The 25,369-nt window shown below is 46.4% G+C and overlaps 2 protein-coding genes across 5 annotated transcripts in view; one reads left to right on the forward strand and one right to left on the reverse strand.

The window, feature by feature from the left end:
* Positions 1-24,831, reverse strand: part of LOC142573218 (uncharacterized) — a 325,311-nt gene extending 300,480 nt beyond the window's left edge. For both annotated transcript variants that reach the window (XM_075682810.1, XM_075682809.1), the window contains exons 1-4: positions 24,712-24,831; positions 22,839-22,958; positions 20,162-20,199; positions 10,608-10,714 (exon numbers count right to left, since the gene is read on the reverse strand). In XM_075682810.1, the coding sequence (XP_075538925.1) occupies positions 10,608-10,714; positions 20,162-20,199; positions 22,839-22,951 (258 nt within the window). In that variant the 5' untranslated portion in view covers positions 22,952-22,958; positions 24,712-24,831. The remainder of the gene's footprint in view (positions 1-10,607; positions 10,715-20,161; positions 20,200-22,838; positions 22,959-24,711) is intronic.
* Positions 24,832-25,048: 217 nt separating this feature from the next.
* LOC142573220 (sorting nexin-4-like) overlaps positions 25,049-25,369 on the forward strand; it is a 117,707-nt gene continuing 117,386 nt past the window's right edge. For 2 of the 3 annotated variants that reach the window (XM_075682811.1, XM_075682812.1), the window contains exon 1: positions 25,049-25,265. In XM_075682811.1, coding sequence (XP_075538926.1) covers positions 25,230-25,265 — 36 coding nt within the window. In that variant the 5' untranslated portion in view covers positions 25,049-25,229. The remainder of the gene's footprint in view (positions 25,266-25,369) is intronic. The other variant, XM_075682813.1, reaches the window with a different exon arrangement.

A 25,369-nucleotide genomic window follows, 5' to 3' on the forward strand; every position in this document is an offset into this window, starting at 1 on the left:
TGAGCAAGGAGTTCGGCGCCCATGGACGACGTGATCAACGACCTCCGCTCTGTTGGGGTTTCCATACCCACGGAAATAACTTTCGAACAGTTTGTTGACGCTGACAACGAGCTCGACTTCTGCGCAGAACTGACTGACGAGGAAATAGTCCGTCAGGTTGTGAGGGATTCAGAAGACTCCGATGTTGAAAATGAGGAGCCAATGCCTGCGCCGAGTTGACGCGTGCGCTGTTGACTCTTTCATCGGTGTACAGTGCTGACATGACCCTTGCTCAGATCGAGGCGAATATGATCGCATGCAACCGGAACGCCATCCAAACAACGAGCAACAAGTTCTTTAAGCCACTGCAGCAATAACACCGGCTGCCCGACGATGCAAATGTACATAATAAACCGGCAGTCGGCTGCATACAGAGTTTTTGAATGCCTCGTTTTATAGCCACTTCACTGATGCTTTGGCAGGGTTTCGGAAGCCTGGTACTTCGCCCTTTACCTCAAGATTCGATAAAAAAAGAAAAAGTGCGATTTTTTTCCATGCATTCATTTTTTCGGACTGCCTGAATTTTCAGACGTTGTCACGTTCCCTAGAGGGTCCGAAAAATCGGTCGTTGACTGTATAGCCATTTTGAAGGCCCACCCGGTTTCGATCACCTGTAATTTCGAAACTAATGTGCAGCTGCCATTTTTCATTTGGGAGCTTGCGATATATTTTACTACGAGCAGGACATTACTGTACTCTACCCAAGAGACCGAAGCCTTCTATTTGACCGGAAGCGTGAACTTCTACGCAATGCTGCCATTTTGCGAAGGTCTCAGACATACCAGTCTCGACATTACGACTTAGCATCAGCCATGCAAGAGCCATAAAGGTTTGCCATCTATGTCGCTTCAGGTGAAAAAGAAATGCAATGTTCGAAATGTAAAATGTCACCACGAACTGTTATCGGCAAACGTGTAAATTAAGCAGCGCCGAACCGTGATCTCCTGATAACAGCGTAGCGACCACCAACGCTTTGCAACATCATGCGGCGACAGCAAGTGGTACAGCGTTCTCGCGGACTCGGGCTGCACAAGTGTGCCTCGACAGGAATGCATGAGCGGCCATTGTTCCCATGGAAGAAAGACTGTCGTTCCTAGTAGTTGAAACAGGCGTGATGCATGTGGTGCTGCACGGAAAAACGATAGTGATGCTGTCGTGGCATCTAATATTTGCACGGGTAAGCATCAACACACGCATCACGCCCTGCTGTTTATGCTGTACACGTCATGCCTCTGCCTTGGAAGTGCTCCTTCAAAATGCACCTTCAAAATGCATGACCATGCGTGACCTTCTTCACAGCTTCTGAAATCCGCATGAGGTGGTCACTCACTCATGTCGCAGGGCGTATTATCGTGCTTTGGCACTTGGGCCCTATTTTGCCATGACTGGGTCCAAAGCAGTCATTGTAGCAATATGGCAATTTAAAAAATGTTTGTTATATATGGAAGCGGTTTTCATAGGGAGGGTCGGAAAATCGTAAAGGCCCTGAAATGTGGTCGTTATAGCCGATAGATCGTTATAAGTGGGTTCAACTGTATTGTTCATATCATAAGGAGCCAACAAACAGTGACATTAAGGACAACATAGAGGAAATTATTTGTGCTTAATAAATGAAATAAAGAAACGATAAATTGATGGAAACGAAAGTGGATGAAAAAACAATTTGTTGCAGGTAGAAAATGATCCCACAACCTTCACATTTCGCGTGAGATACTCTACCAATTGAGCTACTGTGGCACCGTTTCCCCATCCACAATGCATCATTGTGCATCATTGGCGCTCAGCACTGGTTGTCTGCACAGAGACGGTGTTCCTAGTTTTAACTTCAACTGTATAGCTTTTGGGACAGTAAAACCACACTGGGGTCTGGTCAGTGTTCACTTTTTGGGACAATATATACCGTATTTATTCGCGTATAACCCGCACCAAAATGTGAAAAAACGCGTTTAAAAAGTGGGGGTGCGGGTTATCTGCGAATTTTTTCCTTGGGAGGGGGGGGGGGTCGGCTTCACCGCAATGTGCGGCGGCCTCCCCGTGTAGTCCGCCATCCCCATCGTCATCGACGCTTGTCAAGCCGATGAAGGGCCAACGAAAGGCCAGCATTGTTGAGCCTCGCGTTAGGCGCTGTTTAGTGTACTTACCCCAGTTTGCACTGTTTGCCTGCTTTGTTTTGGCATCATGAGTGCGACTCGACGGCAGTGTTTCACAGCGAAAGAGAAGCTAAAGATTATAGCCGCTGCCGAAGAAATCGGCAACAGAGCTGCTGCAAGACAGCATGACGTCGACGAGTCGTGCATTCGCGACTGGAGGAAGAAAAAAGAGAGTCTCGAAGCAACGAACCGGAACAGGCGAGCGTTTCGGGGTCCGAAGACTGGCGCGTACCCCCACCTCGAGACGCAGCTTGCGAAGTTCATTGAGGAGCAGAGAAGTCGTGGCCACGCTGTTTCGACTGAGATGGCGCAAATGGAAGCCCTGAAGTTGGCCCGGGAATTGAACATTCCACGTGAGTTTCGTGCAAGCCGTGGATGGCTTCAGCGCTTCATGCGAAGACATGGATTTTCTATGCGGCGGCGAACAACCATGTGCCAGCGGCTTCCTGAAGCCTACGAGGAAAAGTTGTTGAACTTTCAACGATATGTGATCGCACTTCGGAAGGAGCACAGCTATTTGTTGTCTCAGGTGGGAAATGCTGATCAAACACCTGTGTACTTTGAGATGCCGATGGACACGACCATGGAAAAAAAGGGCTCCAAATCAGTCGGCGTGCTGACCGGCGGAAATGCCAAGCTGCGCTGCACAGTCATGCTATGCGCTTTGGCTGACGGCACGAAACTGCGCCCGTATGTGATTTTCAAACGCAAGACGCTACCTAGCATTCCACTGCCCCCAGGAATCGTTGTGCGTGCGGAAGAAAATTCGTGGATGAACAGTGGCCTAGTCGGTGACTGGCTTCGAGTAATCTGGGAGCGAAGACCAGGTGCCTTGCTGGCACGCCGGTCGATGCTCGTACTAGATTCCTTCAGAGGCCACTGCACTGATGCGGTGAAGGCTCGCCTTGCCGAGACCAGCACCGACCTCGTCATAATACCTGGCGGCATGACGTCCATGCTACAGCCACTCGACGTGTGCCTGAACAAGCCGTTCAAGGCACACGTGAAGCGGCTGTATGCCCAGTGGATGGCCGACGGCATGTACGCCCTCACACCGACGGGACGCGTGCGAAGGCCCGATATTCCATTGCTGTGCCAGTGGATCGTGGATGCGTGGAAAGCGATACCGGCCGATTTGGTGCGCAAAAGCTTTAAAAAATGTGCGATCAGTAATAGTCTGGATGGTTCCGAGGACGACTACGTCTTTGAGAGTGGCGCTGAAGCCTCGGATGGCAGTAGTGAGAGCGGCGACGATTAAGAATCGGATAAGCAGTGACGTGGTGGCGGTCGTTTGAATAAATGTTCTGAAAACGAAATGATCACTGAGTGTGAGTTGCATCTTTCTAGCGCTCATTTTTTTTTTTTTCAGGTAAACGTGCGGGTTATACGCGAGTTCTTTTTTTTTTTTTCCGCCGAGTTCAAAGTTAGGGGTGCGGGTTATACGCAGGGGCGGGTTATACGCGGGTAAATACGGTAATTGTGTTCATGGCACCGGCCAATAACATGCTTCTGTGGCAACGGCCAACAGCATGCTAGTCGTCCGAAAGCCACTGGCACAGCGCAGTACTTCGCCAAAAAAAGAGGCCCTTCTTCAAAAAGCTCCACACCCAGCTAGCACTAGTTTTGAAATCCTCGCACGGTATGCTTTTCGCACATGCCATGGCTTGAGCCTTCATGTGCAGCATGTCCGTTGTTAATGCATAGCCATAATTTCGCACTTCCATCACATAGCAGAGGAGCTCTTCTTCCAATTCAGGAAGCTTGCATGGCTTGCCTCAGAAAGCGCACTTTTTGCTGCTTGTGTTGTTCAAAGCTTTTTTCTGTGTACACTATCATAGAATGCACTTCTCGTCCACATCGAATTTTCTGCCAGCTGCACGCTTCCCATATATGCAAGGACTGCAAAGGCTTGAGTCGGATCCGAATGTGGAAGGCTCTGGAGCACATGGCACATCATCCTCAGTCAGAGCCGCTGTTTGACTGTGGAAGAACTTGTTCATTTATTTCGTCATAGTTCAGTTCGGCACACGCCGAAACCGTGCTGTCGACCACTTGCAAAGTCTTCAAACCTAATGGCAGTAGGAATCGGCTCACCGCAGCCTAACAGCTCATCAATTATGTCTGCAAATTGAGCTTGTTGTGGTAGGCGGCAGTTCTGCCTCTTCAGTTGCAAAGTCGAGCTCATTCGGACTCCGAGCGCACCACTGGTGCCATTTGACGTCGCCTGTCTATTCACGAGAAAGACTTCTTGAAGCCAGCAGAGCATTGTCTGGAATATGAACTAAACAAACAAGCACAGCATGGCAGAACGCTGCCTGCAATGCTAACTCAACAAACAGAATGGCGATAGTGAGCCAAGCGCACGGTTGCCAGAAAAAGATGTGATGATCGCAATGTCGATGCAACCTCACAATTCAGGCAAAGCCTCCAAGATTCGCATTTGCAGTTAAATCTCAGAGGCGTAGAGCAGCAATCAAGGCAGGGCCTCAGAGATTACCGACTAACCTAACATGTAATCTCTGAGGCCATACTTGATGTCTCGCCGAGGTTGCCAGAGAAGACAACGACAGCAGAGTTGGCGTATGCTACAGTCACGGACAGAGTCTGGATGATCGAATGTAGAGCTGGCAGCTGCCTGAAATATCGGTCGTCTTCACACATTAAGTCTATGGGGGCTATGGTGGTGCCACGAAGCTGTCCGAATCGCCGAGCCTGTCCTGATTATCGGTGTCCGATTTACCGGTCGGCGACTGTATTACAACACCTCTGCCGACATGAGCAACAACCAAGAGAAGCCGGGAAATAAGCGAAATATTTACTTTTACTTAAGATTCGATACTAAACCTGCAACTCCAAGCGACCACGACAGCAACCACCTCATGCACTCACCAGTGTGCTGCAAAACTCCAATGCCGCCAGTGTGACAATGCCAGCTCCATTAGCCAAAAATGGAAAATGGCTGGACAACCACTTTCTTGTAGCTCCTTCCTGTTCTTTCCCCACTCACTAGCTTTTCGGGCTGGCCCCGTCAAACCCCGCCACCACGAAAAGAGCAGGAAGTTGGCTTGAGTGCGCCGCATCGCGAATGACAGCTGAATGAATGCGTCTCTCCTGCTACCTGTTCAAAGCGACTTGAAGATCTCATTGTCATCTCAGATTTAGCTGCACATGGAGGCACCACTTGTGAGCAGTTTCGGCACAGTAATGCATTTTGGAGCAGGATGGCGCAGGAAAAGCAGATTGGCGCAGCATGGCACAAATGGCGCAGCCCTTTCACCTCTGATATGAGGAATGCCGGCATGACGACAAGCGGCGGCGCGACAAGGATTGAAAGCGCGCAGGTACGGTGACAATCTGCGCCAATAGATGGTCTATCTGGCTGCGGAAGTCATAGCAAAATGGCTCCAGATCAGGTGGCGAGAGACAAGATGCCTCATTAGTTGCTGAAGTCGTCGCGATCAAAGAAATGGGTGGCAAGGCGATGTCCAACAAGGAGTCAGCAAGTTTTGCGAGATTCTCCAGAGATAAACCAGCTGCTGTGGCGAGCACCATGCGGACGGTAGATGTGTCGCGAATTTGTCGCATGTCACTGATCTCGGGGGCGTGCGGATGTTAGGAGAGATGGAGTTGGGAGATGCAGGGCAGCACAGCAAACAGGTTTTAATTAACCCTAAATCAAAATGAAAAACTCAAAACTCAACTGACTAAAAACAAAACTCCACTAAGGAATAGTAACACTTGCACAGCCTAAATATGTCCTTAGTATTTCCTAAGCAAATGTCAGGCAACACCAGCCTATGGTTGTGATGCCGTGAAAAAGGAGTGTTCTTACAAACTTCTGCCGTCTCACGTATCTCCGAGTCCGATGCCTGTCGGATCTTCCTCATCACCGACATTGTAGACATTGCTGCCTTGATGTTGGCCAGTCAACCCATCTGTCTTTGATGCTGGTGTCCCAAACTTCGTTGGTGACAAGGCACTCTAACCTCACTGGCTTCGAGTGCCGACGAGACGCCTTGGGGACTATCGTACGTGCTGGTCTGCCTCTGAAGAAGGATCCTTCCTGGAATGCCCGGCACTTCCGTGAGTGTCTGCAGCAGGGCAAGGAGCCTCGCTCGAACGTCGCCAAGGTCGACGGCCACACCCTGGATCGCCAGCGTCATGAGCTTGACCGAACTTCCATGGCTTTCGTCGCCAGTGCGATGCTGGCGCTTCAACCTTCTTGGCCCAGAGCCACGTCGATAATGCAAGCTCAGCACCGCTTCTCTCCCGATCACAGCTCGCGTCATGCGCCTTGAGGGCTCGTGCCATTCGGACAGATCCGCGCACATCGCCTTCCTTCGCTCATCGCTCACACATCGCTCTTCCTTTCTTTTTGTGCCACATGTCTCTTGCGTATGACAGAAAGGCAGGCACTGCAAGAAGAGTTCTTGGAGCCTGTCTTGGATCGAAAGAGGCAGCCTTATCACCGAAGAGCTACTGAAGACATGCAAAAACTGAAAACTTGCGGTCACCTAGTTCTTCAGCTGAGATTATTTGCTGGAGTCTCATTCTCTTTCCGATGACGAAGTACGCTTGTGGAGCTCAGCCGACAAAATGTCACAGAGGTTTGTATTGGGCGGAGTAAGAATGAGGTCTCAGAATTTCCCGGCAATCTCTGGAAGAAGCGCAGACACAACGTGGTGAAATTTGAAAGTCTGCAATGTTATCCAGCTGTCACAAACTGGCTGTTGACTTGCGCCAGCCAGAGATGGGGATCAGCTAGCCAGAATTTCGGAAGGCGGAACAAAAAAGCAGTGACTGCTTAGACACTGTGGGGTCTGAGGAAGCCTGTCTGGAGTCGCCAGTGGATTCCATGCTCATTGTAGTCAGCAAATTGTCTCAAAGTCTCAAAAGTCCGCGGTCGTCAATATTGTATATGTAGCGTGCACGTGTTTACGTGATGCAATTGCATAAACACAAGCAAACACACATCTACAACAGGAACTTGTATCAGAAACCTTGGGAGACAAGAGTCAGTGACTTCCTACGCTACACCACGAGCGAGTCCAACCCTTCTTTCCATGTCGAAACTTGTTCAGACGCCGTCAGAGGCACTGGCTGTAGTCACGGACACTGCGCGCGTTCGGTGTGAATGCGGGGAAATGCGGACGGCATCAGCAGTTGCTCTCTCTTATCTTTCGGTGCATTGCCTCATCGATACTGCTACAGGTGCATTGGTGAAAATTCTCTGGCACAAGCCTTGTCTACCCGCACTTTCCACAGAGGCTGTGTTCCAACTGACCTGATCATGTAGCGACTTGTCGGCACGGAGTTCACAAACGACACCGGTTAGCTCGTCGATCTGCGCTCACAGTGATTGCAACAACAACACTACACCGTTGTTCTGGAGCTCACTCAACACTCAGCAATTGAGTATTGCTGCGGATGCTGTCCCAGAGCATGAAACATTGGCATCAGGTGTCAGGCCCAGTGCCAGAGTGAGGCCTTGAGCTGGTTTACTGCTTCAAAAACATTGTTCTCATGTAGAGGCTCACACCCCTTTGCATCAACCCTATAAGTGTTTTGCACAAGCTCAGCTCGTAATCAACAATTCAGTAGCCAAAAGATTTTTCGGGCTCCGAAAATTTTGACTTGATGGATCTTCCGGACTTCATAAATGTACCGTCAGGGTTGCCAAAGAGCTAATGTATTTTCATGATGATTTTTCGGCTGAATTTAGGCCCCAAAGTTAGATTTTTCGGCTCAAAATCGCTTGTTCCGAACCCGCTACCTGATCTTGGAGGCCGCCATGGTTGGATTTTCCGCTTACTTAGCGAGGCTTGGCTTCTAGTGCCCTGCTCTTTAGCCTCCAAGATTGGAAGGTGCACGCTTTAACTGCTTCCTGGGCACTCCGACTGCATGTAACAAGCAGTGGCTGTTGGCGTTAACGAATGGTATTGCTATAACAACTGCAAAGAGGTGTCACGGGTGGCAAATGATAAGCGAGCACTGCCGAGGCATTGCTTTGATGGCCCCAAATGGTGCCTTTTAAAAATTGCAAGAAGGCTACTGTGGCTGCCTTTCAGCTTGAGAAATCTACAAGAAACACTGAGGAGAGATCGCCACAAGCATCTCGCCACGTACTTCTCACTGGCTTGCACGAGAAAAGCCTATATCAGTCAGCCTTGCATGTTTTACGCGAAGCTTGCTGATATCTTTCTACAAGGCATCCAGTTGCTCCACATAGTGCAGCAGAAGGTTCCATGCAAAAACGAAGCCCTGAAGGGACTGAATCATCTGCTGGGCCTCCTGTAAGGACAACGTTGAGGCAGCTTGCCCTGCCGCTTCATCGCTGCCATCACTATATGATGCAAGCACATTCGCAACAATTGTCTCATCAGTTGGAAGCACTTAGTTTCCAAATCCATAGCCATGCACTTTCTTTTCACCAGCAATGGCTTGCATTGCCGATGATCATTGCCGATGATCTTGACTGCCGGCTACGTGCTACTTCCATGCTTCTTCAGTCGTCATGAGTGCTGCAGGCCCACTAATCATTCGGCACTCGTTGATAGCAGCATTCAAGAGGGCTGCCATCCATTACGCCAAAGAAACAAATCACTGCGCAGCGGGCCACAAGTTCGATGTTTCTGAAAGGCTGGTGAGAGAGTGGCAACTGCAGCGAAGTGAAATTTTCATCTGTGATGGCAAGTGAGGAACTTCCCATGTGCCGAAGTCTCGACACGTTCCCGAGCTGTAGGTCAAGTTTGCGGCGTACGTCACTGAAATGCGTGATCGGTCCTTGCCAGTGGAGTGCAACATAGTCATGAAACAAGCCTGGATCTCCACCTTTTAAGGACTTGCTCCGCCGTGAGTATGAGTGGCTGGCGGCAGAAGACCGTGAACTTACGCCAACCGGACTTGTCAAAAGAGCCTCCCTGATGGCTGTGCGTGTGATTGGGTGCATTCGGCGTGGGCTGCTGTTCCACAAGATGTCGTGGTGCAGTCGTTTGCCAAATGTGCAACTTCGCTGGACGACGATGCACTGTGGGACCATAGCAGGGATGACGATGGCAGCACTAATGAAGATGAGTAGACCAGTGACCACGTCAGCTACTAATAAATTTTGGTTATCGAATGCTCCCTCAGGTATGCTCTTTTTTTTTTTTCCTGTCACGCGATATGGGGGGGGGGGGGGGTGTCGACTTACATTCGGGTCGACTGAAAATCGTGTAAATATGGTGACCGATAATGTAGCATCGGGGCATTGTAGTAAGAGGGTTATTTCACCATGAAAAACCTACTAAAGTTGAGGGTGAAGCAGCTTCTCATTGTTATAAGAGATATATTGTTAAAACTGGTATCGTTGTAAGTGGTTTCGACTGTACCAAATATTAGAAAGATGAAACAGTAGATATGCAATTTGCAAATTGAATTATTTGAACGTAAACTATTTGATTCACTGGTATTCAATATTCGCACACCCCTACTTTTTTTGGCAAACGAGCACTTTTGTGATACTTTTTGTGCCTACACTTTGTAACAGTGTGTGCTGCATGTAACAGTGTGTGCTTGGCTCTGTGCAAGGATTGCTGCTGCTCGTAGAAGCCCGACGTGTCAGGTGCCTAGTCGCACAATATCTCACAAAAGTGGTTTACTGAAAATACCGCTTCTGGTACACTTAGCTTTTGCAAAAAATTTAGCAGCTAATTGCACCTTTTTTTAAAGGCTCTATGTATCTATGCACGACCAGGGGCTCACATTTCCGTGAACTTGCTTATCTCAAAACTCCGCTTATTACGAAATCTTTTCAGGCTTTTGCAACTTCGAGTTAACAGGGTTTTACAATGTATCGTTTCTGGGATCAGTGTCTGCTGCTCAGAGGCAGCTGTCGCTGGGAATGGATTTGGGACACAGTGGTTGGGCGCCAGCTGCACTCTCCAACATGACATCAGCTGGCGTGGTGTTAAGCGCAAAGGTGCACATGGCCCTGAATGAAAAAAAATAGGTAGAGAAGAGTGCAGCTGCCCCTTAAGAAGGAGGCTTTGCTGGGAGTGATGTCCAGGTCTCTTGTGCCTGAGAGTTTGCTCAACCACCAGGCATGTGCCTAGGTTCGTTGAAGCTGTTAATCAAAAGTCGCCACGGCCACAGAATTCTGTTTTTACTTTATGTGACATTGCTGATGCCCCCAAAGTATGAAAACCTTTAGGCAGCAACTTTTCTCTGGTATTTTCACAGTCAAGATTTTGAGGTATGCCCTATCGAGCACAAAAACTCTGGAGATAAGCGTTGAAAAGTACATGAAGTTGAAACGGCAGCGGGAAAATATAAGCTTAAATGACATCTCGAAATATCAGAGTTTGAGTTAACGCTGGTTCACTGTACATGTAGATCAATTTTTCAATAGGGAACACAGGCTCAGAAGCATTCTCCCACCTTGACATTTGAGCTGAAGTTCTTGTTCTGGGCAACAGCTGCCAGGACATCAGCTCCTCTGGTCAGCATAGTGGCATCCTTTGAAGAGCGCAGCAACTCCACAAGGCCTACACACAGAGCACAAGCTTAGGCTGTGCAGAATAGGGGTCTCGGAGCTCTTAATCACACATCAGATACAAAAAAAGTTCAAGTTACTTTCTAAACAGGCACCATACAGTCCAATCAGTCACCATTATCATTATTATAAAGCCATTTTTACATACACTACAGGATCAAGGAGAACACATTCAAAGCAATCTACCATTGCCCTAATAGTGTCAGCTGACTCCATATTGTCACGCTGTCGTGACTGTGAAGCATAAGACATTGCCAAATGTGTGACTTAAGAAGTGAACTTTTATTAGGTGTACTTGTGCCCAGAAAAACAAGTAACACTCAGAGCACAATGATAACGGTAGTTGAAATCTGATCCACGGGTCAAATGTGACTGTTATTTATACATGATTCATCGACCGACATTCCAGTCTCACGGTGGTGCTTGCATTTGTCCCAGAATATACACCAATATTCGCTTCGTGCACACAATTTGATTAGACAAATATTCATTCCTATGGAATCAGCGACAACATTCGAGAAAGTTCTGACACCGGAAGATGTGTCTTGCGCCGAGCGGTACCTTTGCAACATATGTTAGCTAGTGCAAAAAAATTATAGTCATTGGAAAAACATAATGTGCGTGTGTCAATGTCCTCATTTCACATCAAGCTATCTAATTCTGTGCACTCCACTGCTGCTTCTCTATTTTCTTCACAATCATTCCATTAGTCCCATAGACTAGGCGTTATCTGTTCTATACGTTGCATCACTTCAGCGCAGCTAGAATTTATAATTTAGCACAGCAGAGAAATTTCTTGTGGCTGCATATACAGTCGCCGACTAATTTTTCAAGACTAAAAATTCTGACACGATTATTCGGTCTGCTTCGCGGTACCGCCCATTCTCCCCATAGACTAATGTATAACAAGTGCCGAAAGTTCGGACACCTTGCAACCTCTCATCTTATTTTTCGGACACTCCTTGAGCCAACTCCATCGAGAGCACCATGCACTGACTCTGACCGGTGCACGGTTCGACTTGCTGAACGCCATTTTTGTTTTGAACGGAGCCTCTTTGCTGCCCCACGAAGTGGCGTTACTGTAAATCCCCGCTCGCCATCATCGTTGCTGCTTGGTTCGATAGAGCGGCTACAGCAGTTCTGGTCTCAGCTTAGTAAGCCATGTCAAGACATGGATAGACATTTGTTTCTTCATACATGATACTGCGAGTAGGCCACATTTTTTGTTTCTGCGACTGGTGTCGGCGTGGTGGTGTTTGCTTTGTGTGCTGTGTCGAGGTTGCGGTGATCCAACGCGGCATACGGAAACATAGCGTCAAGTGCCTAATGGAGCCGACAGTGTCCATGCAGACTACGCTAGGGAGTGCCGGCAAGCGGGTGCCGGGAGGCCTAGGATTTGTTGCCTTACGATGTGCTCCCTACTGACGCCGAAAATGTTCTGCCCCGACCTGCGCAGTGGTTGCATTGCAATTCCAGACACTGTCTCATTTGACAGTTTCACAGGTGCTTTACTGACATGCGCAGAACTCGACAACGGCGAGATCATTCGTAAAGTTTCTGCTGCAGCACCGGATGATGACTCCCGAGTCGAAGATTACGCACCACTGCCGTCGCATGCAGAGCGTGTACAAGCAGTGACTGTGCTTTCAGCCGCCTATAGTGACCGTACAACCCTCTCCGAGATTCAGGCTTATCTGAATGTGCGTAAACGGAACAGCATGCAATGGCGCATTCACGATTTCTTCAAGCCTACTGCCGAGCCCGAATAAGTGCGTGGAAATAAAGGATTTCTTTTTTTTTTTCTTAATCTGCTTTTTCAGACACCTGTTTATTCGGACATTTCCGCAGTCCCCGTGAGGTCCGAATAAACGGTCGGCGACTGTATTCAATATTTTCAGGATCTTTTGAGTTCAGAAGAAATGTGGAGCTGCAGTATCAGTGATGCATTGAATGCACTGGCATGGGAGTTCAATTGTTGCGAGAAAACATTAGAAACTAACTGGTGACAGAAGTGTGACAAACCTTAAAACTGTATGGAAAGCTTAATCATTATTTGGAATGTTGGCAAGAAATCTGCAATAAGCTATCCTCTTCCAATTTGGTATAAAATAGGCCACTGGCTTGGTACTGCATCGAGTGGAGCAGACGACGACACGTCGTGTGTCACTTGCTTTAATACTAGACTAGCTAGACGCTATAGTAGGTACTGTAAATTACTGAATGTTTTACTTAAACAGGCAAAAAAAAAGTACTATGAAAATAAATTTGATCAGAATAAGGACAACCCCAAAAAGCAATGGCAGTTATTGAACTCTTTTCTAAACAAATCGTCTGTTGATGCCTCTATAACCAAAATAAATTACAATGGTCTCACTCTTTCTGAGCCCAACGAAATTGCTAACGCGTTTTCGGACTACTTTTCTTCTGTTTACACTAATAACAACATACATGCGCAGTTTCATAATACTTTGAGCCGTACGACACAATCATTCTTTTTGTTACCAGCTACACCAAATGAAGTGTGCTCCACGATTGCTAACCTTAAAAATACAGGGCCTGGCTTAGACAATATTTGTGTCAGGCATTTAAAACTGGTTGCGCATTTAGTTTGTGACACGCTCTGTAATATTATCAACCTTATGTTCAAAGAAGGTGCATTCCCTTCATTTTTAAAAAATGCCAAGATTATTCCTGTTTTTAAAAAAGGCGACAAACATACAGTTAATAATTACCGACCAATTGCAATTCTTTCCTGCCTTAGTAAACTCATTGAGAAATTATTTGTTAAACGTCTTAATAACTACTTAACAAAGTTTAAATTGCTAAAGAACAATCAATTTGGTTTCCGCCCAGGAAGTTCCACGAATCTAGCTGTTCTATCTCTAACTGACTACATAAAAAAATGTATTGACTCGGGAAACTTAGTCGGATCTGTATTTTTAGACTTCAGTAAAGCTTATGACACGGTTAACCATCAAGCCCTGTTTAATAAACTTGACTCTTATGGTATAACCGGTCCTGCGCTAACATTCTTAAAAAATTATTTACGTGACCGGCCATACACAGTACATGCAGCAAATACTTTCTCGGTAACAAAATGTATTAACCAAGGTGTACCACAGGGATCAGTTCTGGGCCCTTTGCTTTTCCTTTTATATATTAATGACCTTCCGGATTCTCTTAACTCCTCCAACTGCGTTCATTGCATTTTATACGCAGATGACACAACCATAGCTTCATCTGACAAATCTGTTACTACTCTTACTTCTAAGTTAAATATTGCATTAAGTAACATTATAAAATGGTGTAGCAACAATTACTTAGTTCTTAATCCTTTAAAAACTAAATTTATGTTATTCAAAAGTGCTCAAAGGACCTTAACTTCTATTCCTGAAGTAAAGCTTGGAAGTCATTCAATTCCCGTTAGCACCGATGTCACTTTTCTTGGCATACATCTTGACCCTAACCTTACATTTCGCTCTCACTTCCAACATCTCAAGCACAAGACTGCGTTTGGTATACGTGCATTAATTAAAGCTCGCCCTTTTTTTTCTCGTGAGGCTCTGCTAGCGTTGTATTATGCGTTCATTCATAGTCACATTAATTACGGCATTGTTTCATGGGGCAACACATACGCTTGTCACTTATCATCAATTCAACATATCCAAAATCAGTCAATACGCATTATCACTTCTAGCTCCATGCAATCCAATGCCTCTTTGTTACTTCGCGCGTATAATATTTTGCCTATTAATAATTTGTTCCAGTTTAACATACTCGTCTTACTCCACAAGTTGCTTCATAATAACCTTATGTATCCGTTCATTGCAACTGACCTTTTGCAGAATAAAAATATGACCAGATTTGCAGCTAACAACAATTTCTTGTTACCCATGGTTCATACCAATTACGGCAAAAAAACATCTTCCTTCGCTGCAATTTCTCTTTGGAATGAATTACCATCAACCATAAAATCCTGTACTTCTCTTGCAATTTTTAAAAATCACCTTAAGCATCATTTACTGCGATAACTTAACTACGATCTAGCGGTGTACCTCTTACATTTATCTCCCATGTCATTTGTTGTATTTCATCCATGCTTTTTTCCGCTTTTCTGTTATAACGTGCTTTTTCGTGTTTGATTGTAAATGACATGTCTAATGATGTATTTGATCTGTAGATGTTGTTTATAATACGCTAATTTGCTGACTATTGATATCACCATCAATGTTGTTATTATTAACCGAGGGTCCCACTACAGTTCTTTCACTTTGGGACCCTCGTCTGTATATTTCTCATGTAATTACTTCTTTTTTTGGAACGAATAAATCTGAATCTGGAATCTGAATCTGAAAAGTGAGCCCCAGTGTTTATTCAGCACTGGTTTTATACACGTTGTGAACAGGCGGGTAACGCCCTTATCACATGGGGGCGTATCGTGCCATGAACACAGAGCGCGCTGCATGCTGAGCAGATTAGATACAGATCACGATACATCCCCCTTCGTAACGAAAAAAAAAAAAAAAAAACTTAGGACAAGGAGCGCTTTTAGCTCGGGAGAACAAAAAGAAAGTTAAAGAATCACTGCTCATCCAAAACTACAGCAAAGATCAGAGCACTGAATACAGTCACGGCACTTGTTGAAAGTTCGCGTCATACATTAAGCGCCGAGGTGGTCTGCGTTGTATTGTAGTCCTTGGAGCAGCTGCTTGTTGCGGAACTGTCGGCACAATGCTCGCTGTGCTGTTTGGGTTTTGCGCCGCCTCTGGGTCGTGTTGTGTGCTGGCAGGGGCAGCGTATTCTTGAAAAACACCTTCGTCGTCGTGAGGAGGACCGCTAAGGCGAAAAGATTCTCTGGTTGGCAGCAGATGCTCGCGGTTGCGTCGCAAGAGTTGCCCGTCTTCAGTCATGACAACGTATGACCTTGGTTGACCAGACGACTGAAGAACCCGAGCCTTTCTTCTCCATGATGAGCTGTCCTTTATTCTGACCGTTTCGCCGTTGTTGAGCGGTGCGAGTGGCCCTCTTGAGTAGTCTGTTTGCTGGCGTTTGTCAACCCGCCGGCTTTGTCCGACCTGAACGGTTGGTAGAGTTGTTCGCAGCGAGCGTCCCTGTAATATTTCGGCTGGTGACCAGCCGCATTCCAGTGGAGTTGACCTGTAAGCGAGAAGACCAAGCCAAAAGTCTTGTTTAGCTTCAGTTGTTTTCTTCAAGATTCTCTTGACTACTTGTACCCCCTTTTCGGCGAGTCCGTTGGAGCGGGGAAAATACGGGCTTGAGGTCACGTGTTTGAAATCGTACACTTTTGAGAACATGGCAAAATCTCTACTGGAAAATTGAGGCCCGTTATCAGTGCATACCTCTACTGGTATGCCATATCTGGAAAATATGGCACTTGCTGCATCTACAGTAGTTTTTGCTGAAGTGTCTACGAGCTGTTGGACTTCGGGAAAATTCGATAGGGCATCATAAACACACAAGTAGGACCGACCTGCGTGGCTAAAAATGTCCATGCCGACGCGGTACCATGGTTGGTCTGGAACCGGACGCATAATCAAAGGCTCTTGCGGCAACTTGTAAGCGTACGTTTTACATACAGAACATGCCTGTGCAAACGTCTCGATATCAGTGTTCATTCCTGGCCAGAACACCAGGCGCCGTGCCCTTTCTTTGCACTTGTTAATTCCCATGTGGCCTTGATGAGTTCTGGCCAACATATCGCGCCTCATACTGGCCGGAATGACAATCTTACAGCCTTTCAAGAGAACCCCTTTTACTTCCGATAGCTCAGCGGCAAAAGGCTTGAACGGTCCTTCAATTGGTTGCCCGTTCTCCAGGTGCTTTAGCACAGCGGCGAGCTGCGTGTCCTTTCGTGTCTCGGAAGCCAGTTCTTTCCACATGGTTTCGCTGACAAGAGAATCAACCACACTTACTGTGTGCACTTCGACGTCGTCGTTGTTGTTGTCTGCGTTATCTGCTGCGCCCTTAACGGAAGCCCTGGACAGCATGTCCGCCAGTAGGAGCTGTTTTCCTGGAACATAATGCATTAAAATGTCATAGCGTAGCAGACGTAAAAAAAATCGCTGCAGTCTTGGCGGCATGTCACCGATCACCTTCTGTGATATGGAGATCAACGGACGATGGTCAGTCTCAACGACAACCTTCCGCCCATACATGAAATGGTGAAATTTCTCGCAGCCGAAAACTTTGGCCATTGCTTCCTTTTCAATTTGTGAATAGCGTTGCTGCGTATCAGTAAGCACTCTGGAGGCGTACGCAACCGGTTTCCATGCACCGTTGTGATACTGCAGCAAGGCAGCACCGATTCCGTTTTGTGACGCATCGCATGATAACCTGGTTTCTTTTTCAGGGTCAAAAACTGATAGCAAGGGCTGCTTGCTAAGGCTGTCGCACAGCGCTCTCCACTCTTTTTCGTGATTTGCCGACCATTCGAAAACAGTGTCTTTTTTTAGCAAGCTTCTGAGAAGCGTTGTCCTTTCTGCTAGTGTTGGCAAAAACTTTCCAAAATAGTTCACGACACCCAGCATGCGTTGAACTGCTAGTTTATCACTAGGGGGTGCCATCTGCAACATGCACTCAACATGGGATGCATTTGGACGGATTCCTTCTTCGTTTATTACGTCGCCCAGGAATTCAATTTGTTGAACGCCAAACTCGCACTTTGCTGGATTGAACGTAAGGCCCGCACGTTCTGCCGCTTCTAGCGCTGATCTTAGACGTTGGTCGTGCTCTTGTTGGGAATTGCCCCACACGAGTATGTCATCGACATACACTCTAACGCCAGGAAGCGCGTCAAAAATTTCACTTAGGGTTTGTTGAAATACTTCGGACGCTGATGATATTCCGAAAGGCAGTCGCAAAAATCGATAGCGGCCGAAGGGTGTCGCAAAAGTGCATATCCTAGACGTCTCGTCATCTAAGGGAATTTGGTGAAACCCTGCGTTTGCATCTAGGCGAGTGAATACTCTTGCGCCGGCCAGCTCGGCCTCTATGTCTTCCCGCCTCGGCATCGCGTAGTGCTCGCGCTTGAGGCACTCATTTATTTTCCTGGGGTCCATGCAGACTCGCAGCTTCCCGTCTTTCTTTCGTACGATAACAAGGGGACTCACCCAGTCTGTTGGCTCAGTGACTTTTGCAATTATTCCAGCTTGTTCCATACGTGACAACTCCTCCCGAAGTGGCTCCTCTAAAGCCAGTGGCACTCGACGAGGTCTCTGAACCACTGGCGTGGCGTCCTTGCGAAGCACCATGTGGTATACTCGTTTGACGCAGCCGGTGCCAGTGAAAAGGTGACGAAAGCTGGCAACCACTTCTTCAGAGCTGTTTTGCGACACGCTGTTCACGCGTGAAATCAGTCCCAGGCGTTCACTCGCCTCAAGTCCTAGGATTGCTTGGCGCCCCTTTCGTGCCACGAAAAAGCTCAGCATGGCAATGCAACCATTTAAAGAGACTTCGGCCCGCATGACGCCAATGTGTTTGATTACATCTCCGCCGTAGGAGCGTAAAATCGTGCTGCTGGGGTACAGGGGCGGCTGTGGGTTCATTTTGGCGTATAATCCATAAGGCACCAAATTTGCCTGCGATCCCGTGTCAACCTTTAACTGAACTGCCACATTCTTGATTTGGACTTCCACCGTCCAGTCATGCTTGCTGGACACATTCTTTGCGGATACGTCGAGAATCTCGAAATCGTCTTGGCCGCTTTGCAACTCGCCAACAACTGCCGTCGCTTTACAACATCTGGCAAAGTGGTTTTTCCGCTGACATCTCCGGCACGTTTTTCCAAAAGCAGGGCACCTTCTTGGGGAGTGTTTTCCGCCGCAGTTTCGGCAGTCATAACGTGTCTGTTCTCGGTTTTCGCGGCTCGTGCTAGTCCTGCTGATAGGATGCACTTGGTGTTCCTGGTTCCACATTTCCTTATGAGTTGCTGATGCTTCAGCTGCTTTACAGGCTTGTTCTGCCTTCTGCAGGGTCAAGTTGTTGTCCCTGAGGAGCTTTTCACGTACCGTGTTGTCATTTATCCCGAACACAATTTGGTCCCTGACCATCGATTCCGCCAAAGCTCCAAAGTTGCAAGCACGTGTTTGATTCTTCAGGTCTCGTAAGAAATGCTCCACTGGTTCGCCAGCAGCTTGGATTCTTCTCCTGAACATATACCTCTCGTGAACCTCATTGGTCTGTGCAATGCAATACTCATCAAATTTTTTCACCACTGTGGCATAGTCGTCGTTTTTCTCGCCTGCTGCAAACGTGAAGGTGTTAAAGACTTCAATGGCCTCTGCGCCCGCGACGCTCAAAAGCAACGCTGTCTTCTTGGACTCAGTCCGAGGCTTTTCTGCGACCTCTGACGCCGTGAGGAAAATTTCAAACCTTTGTTTGAAGAGCTGCCAGTTCTTGCGCAGGTCGCCTGTTGTAAGGAGCGGCTCCGGTGCTTTGAGGAAATCCATTTTCCGCCACAGGATCGCTGGTCTTCACGCGTCGTGCAGGAAGTGCATTGCCATGCTATCCCACTTCTGACACCATGAATCGAGTGGAGCAGACGACGACACGTCGTGTGTCACTTGCTGGGCAAAAGTGAGCCCCAGTGTTTATTCAGCACTGGTTTTATACACGTTGTGAACAGGCGGGTAACGCCCTTATCACATGGGGGCGTATCGTGCCATGAACACAGAGCGTGCTGCATGCTGAGCAGATTAGATACAGATTACGATACAGGTACCACAATTCTATTAAGATATTGGGCACTCATACCCACTGAGCTAACATTTCTAGTATCATTGTTCATTTTTTATACCTGCTTTAGCCTGCACCTGAACTCTTCTTCGGAGCAAGTGTATCATTTGGGTGGCACGTAGTATATGAATGTGAGCTTCCGAGGAAACAATCATATCAGTGACGTGGGTGTGAGAAAGGAATAGTGTTTCACCAGAAATCAGCGGAACACTTCCTGAAGCAGTACCAGCAGACACACCAGCCCCAGAGCAAAACACGCTCTTACTGAACTTGAGCTACTGCCTATCACAGCTGCACCCCATGGGGCAGCTTTGCATGAACTGTTTTTGCTGCGTCTGATGAGCGTGTGCTCAAGGAATAAAGCATTTGCCACGAAATGCATTCCAAGGAGAGAGAGTTGAGCAAGGCAAGTGGCTGCCCTGATGGGGGGAAAGCCCTGCAATGGGGCAAGTAGGCTGCTAGACTTGACTGTTACCACAGGCAAAAGTTGGGGGTCCCATTTTTAATGTCCACCACACAAACTCCAGAGGGCGCTGACTGCACTGAGTGCAGTGACATTTAATTGCCTTGCATTCCAAAGGAAGCCATTGAAAACAAGTGTGCCCCAGCCTTATTCCTAAACAATGCTACATCTCCAATGCAAACTGGCATGTAGTGCCTCCCACTGTCCTTCCCCACAACTTACCAGAGAGAAGCACCTCACTGCTGGCCACTGGGACATTCCTGCACACACAGTAGGCACATTTCATTCACAGCACTAAGTATAGGCTTGAAAGGGCAACTGTAGCTAGCTTTCTCTTAATTTGCATACTTCAACGAGACTCACATTCTGCACACTTTGCTCGGCACTTTTATCACATGTACCAAATGATCCAATTGAAAGGTTACACAGTTTTCTGCAAATTTTAAAGACTGCATCTGCACCTTTGAACAGATTATTTCTAGTAGCCATATTGCAATGTCAACATGATAGCAGCAGTAATGGGGTGGTATTCTCATTCAGGGATACAGTCACTTTCACGAACTTTTACATGATACAGCCGACAGAACTTGTGGCGCTCTGCTAAGCTCCCTGTCTATGCACGATGCAAGGAATGCTGTCAGCCATGTAGCCAGCCATGTACTGTAGCCATGTGAGCCATGTAACCCAATAGTACTTCTGTGCATCCAGTGCCAAGTCCCACAAAATACTGTGAAAGTGATTTGAATGCCTCAAAGTGATCATTTGAGAACACTGACCCAGGGATGATCCCCTGCAAACTTCTTTTTAGAATGTCTTCAGTGCTTATAGTGTTGAGCCTCGATATAGCAAACACAAACATAATAAATTGTAAACTAAAACGAAGTAAATGTAAGATGTTTCTCCCCAGTATTGGCATGTAGAGAATATATGCTCATAATGAACAAAGAATGCAACAAAAGCATTTTTTTTTATGGATGCAGCATCATTTTAGGTTAAACTGCATTGCAGAGGAGTATTAGACTAGGGACGATTAGCGACCTTTGGTTTGCAGATGGCATTGTCGTGATCAGCTCCAACAGGGATGAATTGCAACAAATGATTGAAAACTTTAACTGAGAAACTAGGGTTGAAGATTAATATGCACAAGACAAAGGTAATGTTCACTAGCCTGGCAAGAAAAGAAATTGTGACTGACAGTCAGCCTCTAGAATCTCTGCAAGGGTATATTTATCTAGGCCAATTACCCACTGGGAACCTCATAATGAGAAGGAAATTAACAGCAGAATAAAAATTGGTTGCAGCACACACAGCAGGCACTACCAAATCATAAGTGGCAGTTTATCGTTATCCATGAAAAGAAAAGTGCACAATAATTGCATTCTACATATGGGCATATGTACTAACATATGCCCATATGGGTACTAACATATGGGTACTAACATATGGGTACTAACATATGGGTACTAACATATGGGGCAGAAACTCGGAGGTTAAAAATGAAGCTTGAGAACAAGTTAAGGACTGCGCAATGAGCAATGGAACGAAAAATGTTAGGTGTAACATTAACATACAAGAGAGCGGTGTGGATCAGAGGAAACAGGGACAGCCAATATTATAGTTCAAAGTGGCCATGTAATGCATAGGGTAGACAACCAGCGGACCATTAGAGTTACAGAATGGGTGACAAGGGAAAGGAAGTGTAGCGAAGGACGGCAGAAAATTAGGTAGGTTGATGAAATTAGGAAATTTGTGGGCACTAGTTCGAATCAGTTGGCGCAGGACAGGGGTAATTGGCAACCACTTGGAGAAGCTTTCGTCCTGCAGGGGACATAAAAATAGGCTACTGGTGATGATGAACTGTATTGCCACAAGCAACTGTGTACAACAGCGCAATTCAGCCAAGTCATACAATGCAACAATGTTTAGAGATTGTGGCTGAGCACACTGATTCAAGATGACGCTACTAGACTCTAGTTCCCAGTGTATGGCGACTTCTACAATACTACTACTAACACTACAAGAAGCAGCTCTGTGGGCTGCCAGACAGTTTCAGTTATGTCTTCTTGCAAAAGATTGTTTTGTGTTCTGCAAAGTGATCTTACGCATAAGAGGAAACAGGGATCAAAACAACCATTTCTCTAACGTAGTAAAGAAGCTCATTGGAGTTGCCTTTCAGCACAAAATCATAACAGCAGAGTTGTCGGATACAGAGGGCAACGAGAAATTCTGAGCCTATTTTAGATTCCTTATACCCTTGAATTAGGCAATTATCTGAATCTAACAGTTCATCATAATTGAGAGGATCAAAGAGAAGAACAAAGAAAGACACCAAGTTTGTTGGCTTCCTATGATATGATTAATAAAAATTGGGCCTTTCGGTTAACTTCCTTTCTTCTCGTTCATTACGTAACGAAGGTCTCAAATCCGGCAACATTGAAGCCTTCAGGTAGCACGTGTGGGTTTATTGACCAGTTGCCTTCACCCTAAAATCATCATGTACTCGTGACGCCTGTGGCAGAAAGTATGTTCCACATCTGCCGCCAATGTTTGTGAGTGGTGGCACTGGCTAACACTCCCAGGGTTAGTTCTAGTAGTAACACATAAATACCCCAGAAAGTGGATGGGAAGACAGTGCCGCAGTAGCTCAATTGGTAGAGCATGGCATACGTAATGTGAAGACATGGGATTGCTCCCCACCTGTGGCAAGTTGCTTTTTCATTCAATTCCATTACTTTATCATTTCTTTATTTCAATTAGTAAAGTACAAGTAATTTTCCTTGTGTTGTCCTTGGTGTCTTTGTTTGTTCGCTTCCTATGACATAATTAATAAAAACCAGGCCCCTCGGTTAACCCTCTTTCTTGTCATTCATCAGAACAGCATGACACATAAGAGGCGCACCTGAACTCCTCAATGTTGGTGACGGCTTCAGCCTCGAGGAGGGCCCCAAACAGCTTCTTCTGCTGGTGTGCAGTGGACAGCTTCAGCTGCTGTGCCAGCTCTGCCGACAGCATGGCCACTCTGTTACAAGACAATGCACACAAAATTGCTGTGAAACATCACTTCATGGTTACAGGACGTGCATTCATGCATCCTTGACTGGGAAACAAGCAAAATTTGAGTGGGCAAATCCGAATCAGACCACCAATATCTGAAGACTGTGCTTGGTGTTGGAGATATACCAATGTGCATCACTAGTCTCCTCAAGCCTCGTGGACATCACATTTTATTCTTTAAATTAAACCAGAAGCCAAACGCAAAAATGACAACAAAAAAACAATTGCATGCGGACATGAAGCCGAATGCATATGGCACATGTAAATTAATCATCTCAATGCCACCTATTTCCGAGAAAATTGATAATGCTCAGAGATTATTGTATTATCCCAGGAGTAAAAAAATACCTGTGAAATGCATTTCAATTCCACGGTGATACTGAAATCTCGGACAAAAAATGAACACAGCAAACTTCCACATGATGTTAGGTGTGTCTATTGAGTTACCTAACTAAGTTTTTACTGAAACAAACAAAAGTGATCAGGACTGTCTACATACACAGCATGGCGTTTTTGAAAGTAGCACCTACCACAGGGTCATCATTTTTTTATACTTGAAACAATAGAATGGTAGAAATTACAGGCCAAATGAGACCAACCATTGCTGGGTGAACTTTAACAGATTACACTACAATAAGAAACCAGAAGGATGCTCAAGGCATAAGATTAGGCAGATACACATCCCACCAGTAATTTCAAAGCGAAACCAGCATTAGATTTGCCTCGAGTATTCATATGAAACTCAAGGATATTGGACGAAGTTACCATCTCAGACAAGAGAGCTATGACAGCAAGTTACAAAGGCTGACATGGCCCTACAGTTGTGAGAAATACACACCACAACCATCTCTAGTGGATTTACAGAATTGCCAGAGGCGTGTCAGCTAAGGAACAAAATCCAGAGCTAGTGGAAAGTGCATGAAATGACTGAACTGTCAGGGATTACCTTCAATACTGCCTGCTTGCCTCAAGAAATATCACTCGTACTTTGTTTTCCGAAAAGTGGGAGATAAACTATTTGCCTCATGTAAGGTAAGTGCGATTTTGTGGCGTTACCTATTTTCCCCGTCTTTGCTTTCTAATTGAAAGAAAGAACAGAGGTCGTTTATGTTCCGGCGCTGTCTGGGTTACAAACGTGCCCAAAGTGGCTTGGCGAGTACGTGTTCGGAGGTAGCTCGGTTACGACTATCATGCTCTAAACATGCAATAGACCGAACTTGCAAGTCATGCGTTTTCCGAAGTGACAGAAAGTTTGTAATATAAACGAAGAAATTTACCCACAAACGAAAACATGCTCCTTCATGGCAACACAAATTCGTCTTAGCCTCCGGCTACGCTTTAGAAGCGTGGAGTCTACAATACAGATCTTGCGCTGTGTTCCTCGCTTGAGAGCGGTGTTTCGCAGTCATATAACACGAGAATTGCGACGCAAGCGTCGATCACCACGGCAGCAGAGGGGTCCCTAGTGAGCGCTTCGCAAGTTTTTCTTGACATGCGAACAGGATGCAAACGACAGCACGTCATCTTACACTTCTGTCATTAGCCCGCGCTCTGACTCGGAAGTTTTGAATGATCTTAGTGGCCTGTGAATCCAGAGCACAAGCGGTCACACGGGCGCTCGCCAAAGCACACACACAAACAACATGGTATATGAATGGACTGGAACGACAGTGCAAGCCAGGAATTTTGCAACGCTTTCTCTTTAAATGGTAGCTTACCTATTGGACGCAGTCGAAAAGCTGCTAGTAAATGCGAGCGTCTAGGCAGACTACCACGAAACTTGCATGATGGTTAGTTATGAACGGTCGACGACCGGCGAAGCATGGCCTGAGCAACTTTGGCGCGAAACCACTGTTACGTCAAAAATCACGTGCGACAAAACAACACTGGTTATATAAAATTTGCTTTATTTAAGTCAGTTATACTTTACTTTAACAAAAATTATAATTTTAGAATGCTCAACGAACCGCAACATTTATTTTGGACACCTTGATTGTTATTTTTGAAGATGAAACTCGATGAAAGACGCAGCCTCTAGTCAATGCAAGAACATTGGCTTGCGCTTTGCGGGGCGTATGATTGGCGCTCCGGCGCGACGAGCAGCTGATGAGGACTCCGTGCGTGCGAAAGTACCGTGTACCTCATATGGATCGACCTCATCGAACTCTTTACTGATTACTTACGGCAGTAGAGTATCCGGACCGTAGATACAGAAGTGTTAAAAGCGAGTTGTACCATGTCCGAAACTCCGGAAGATGAGAACTCGCAAGAGGTAAAGGGCGATTGTTTCTGTACCGCCTTCATCCCACGTCTCGTGCAGTCAAGAATCGAAGCACGTTCCTCAGAACGTAGGAGAGAGCTCTCAGTTTTCGCCGC

The sequence above is a fragment of the Dermacentor variabilis genome, chromosome 2 (assembly GCF_050947875.1).
Source record: "Dermacentor variabilis isolate Ectoservices chromosome 2, ASM5094787v1, whole genome shotgun sequence".
Classification (NCBI taxonomy): Eukaryota; Metazoa; Arthropoda; class Arachnida; order Ixodida; family Ixodidae; genus Dermacentor; species Dermacentor variabilis.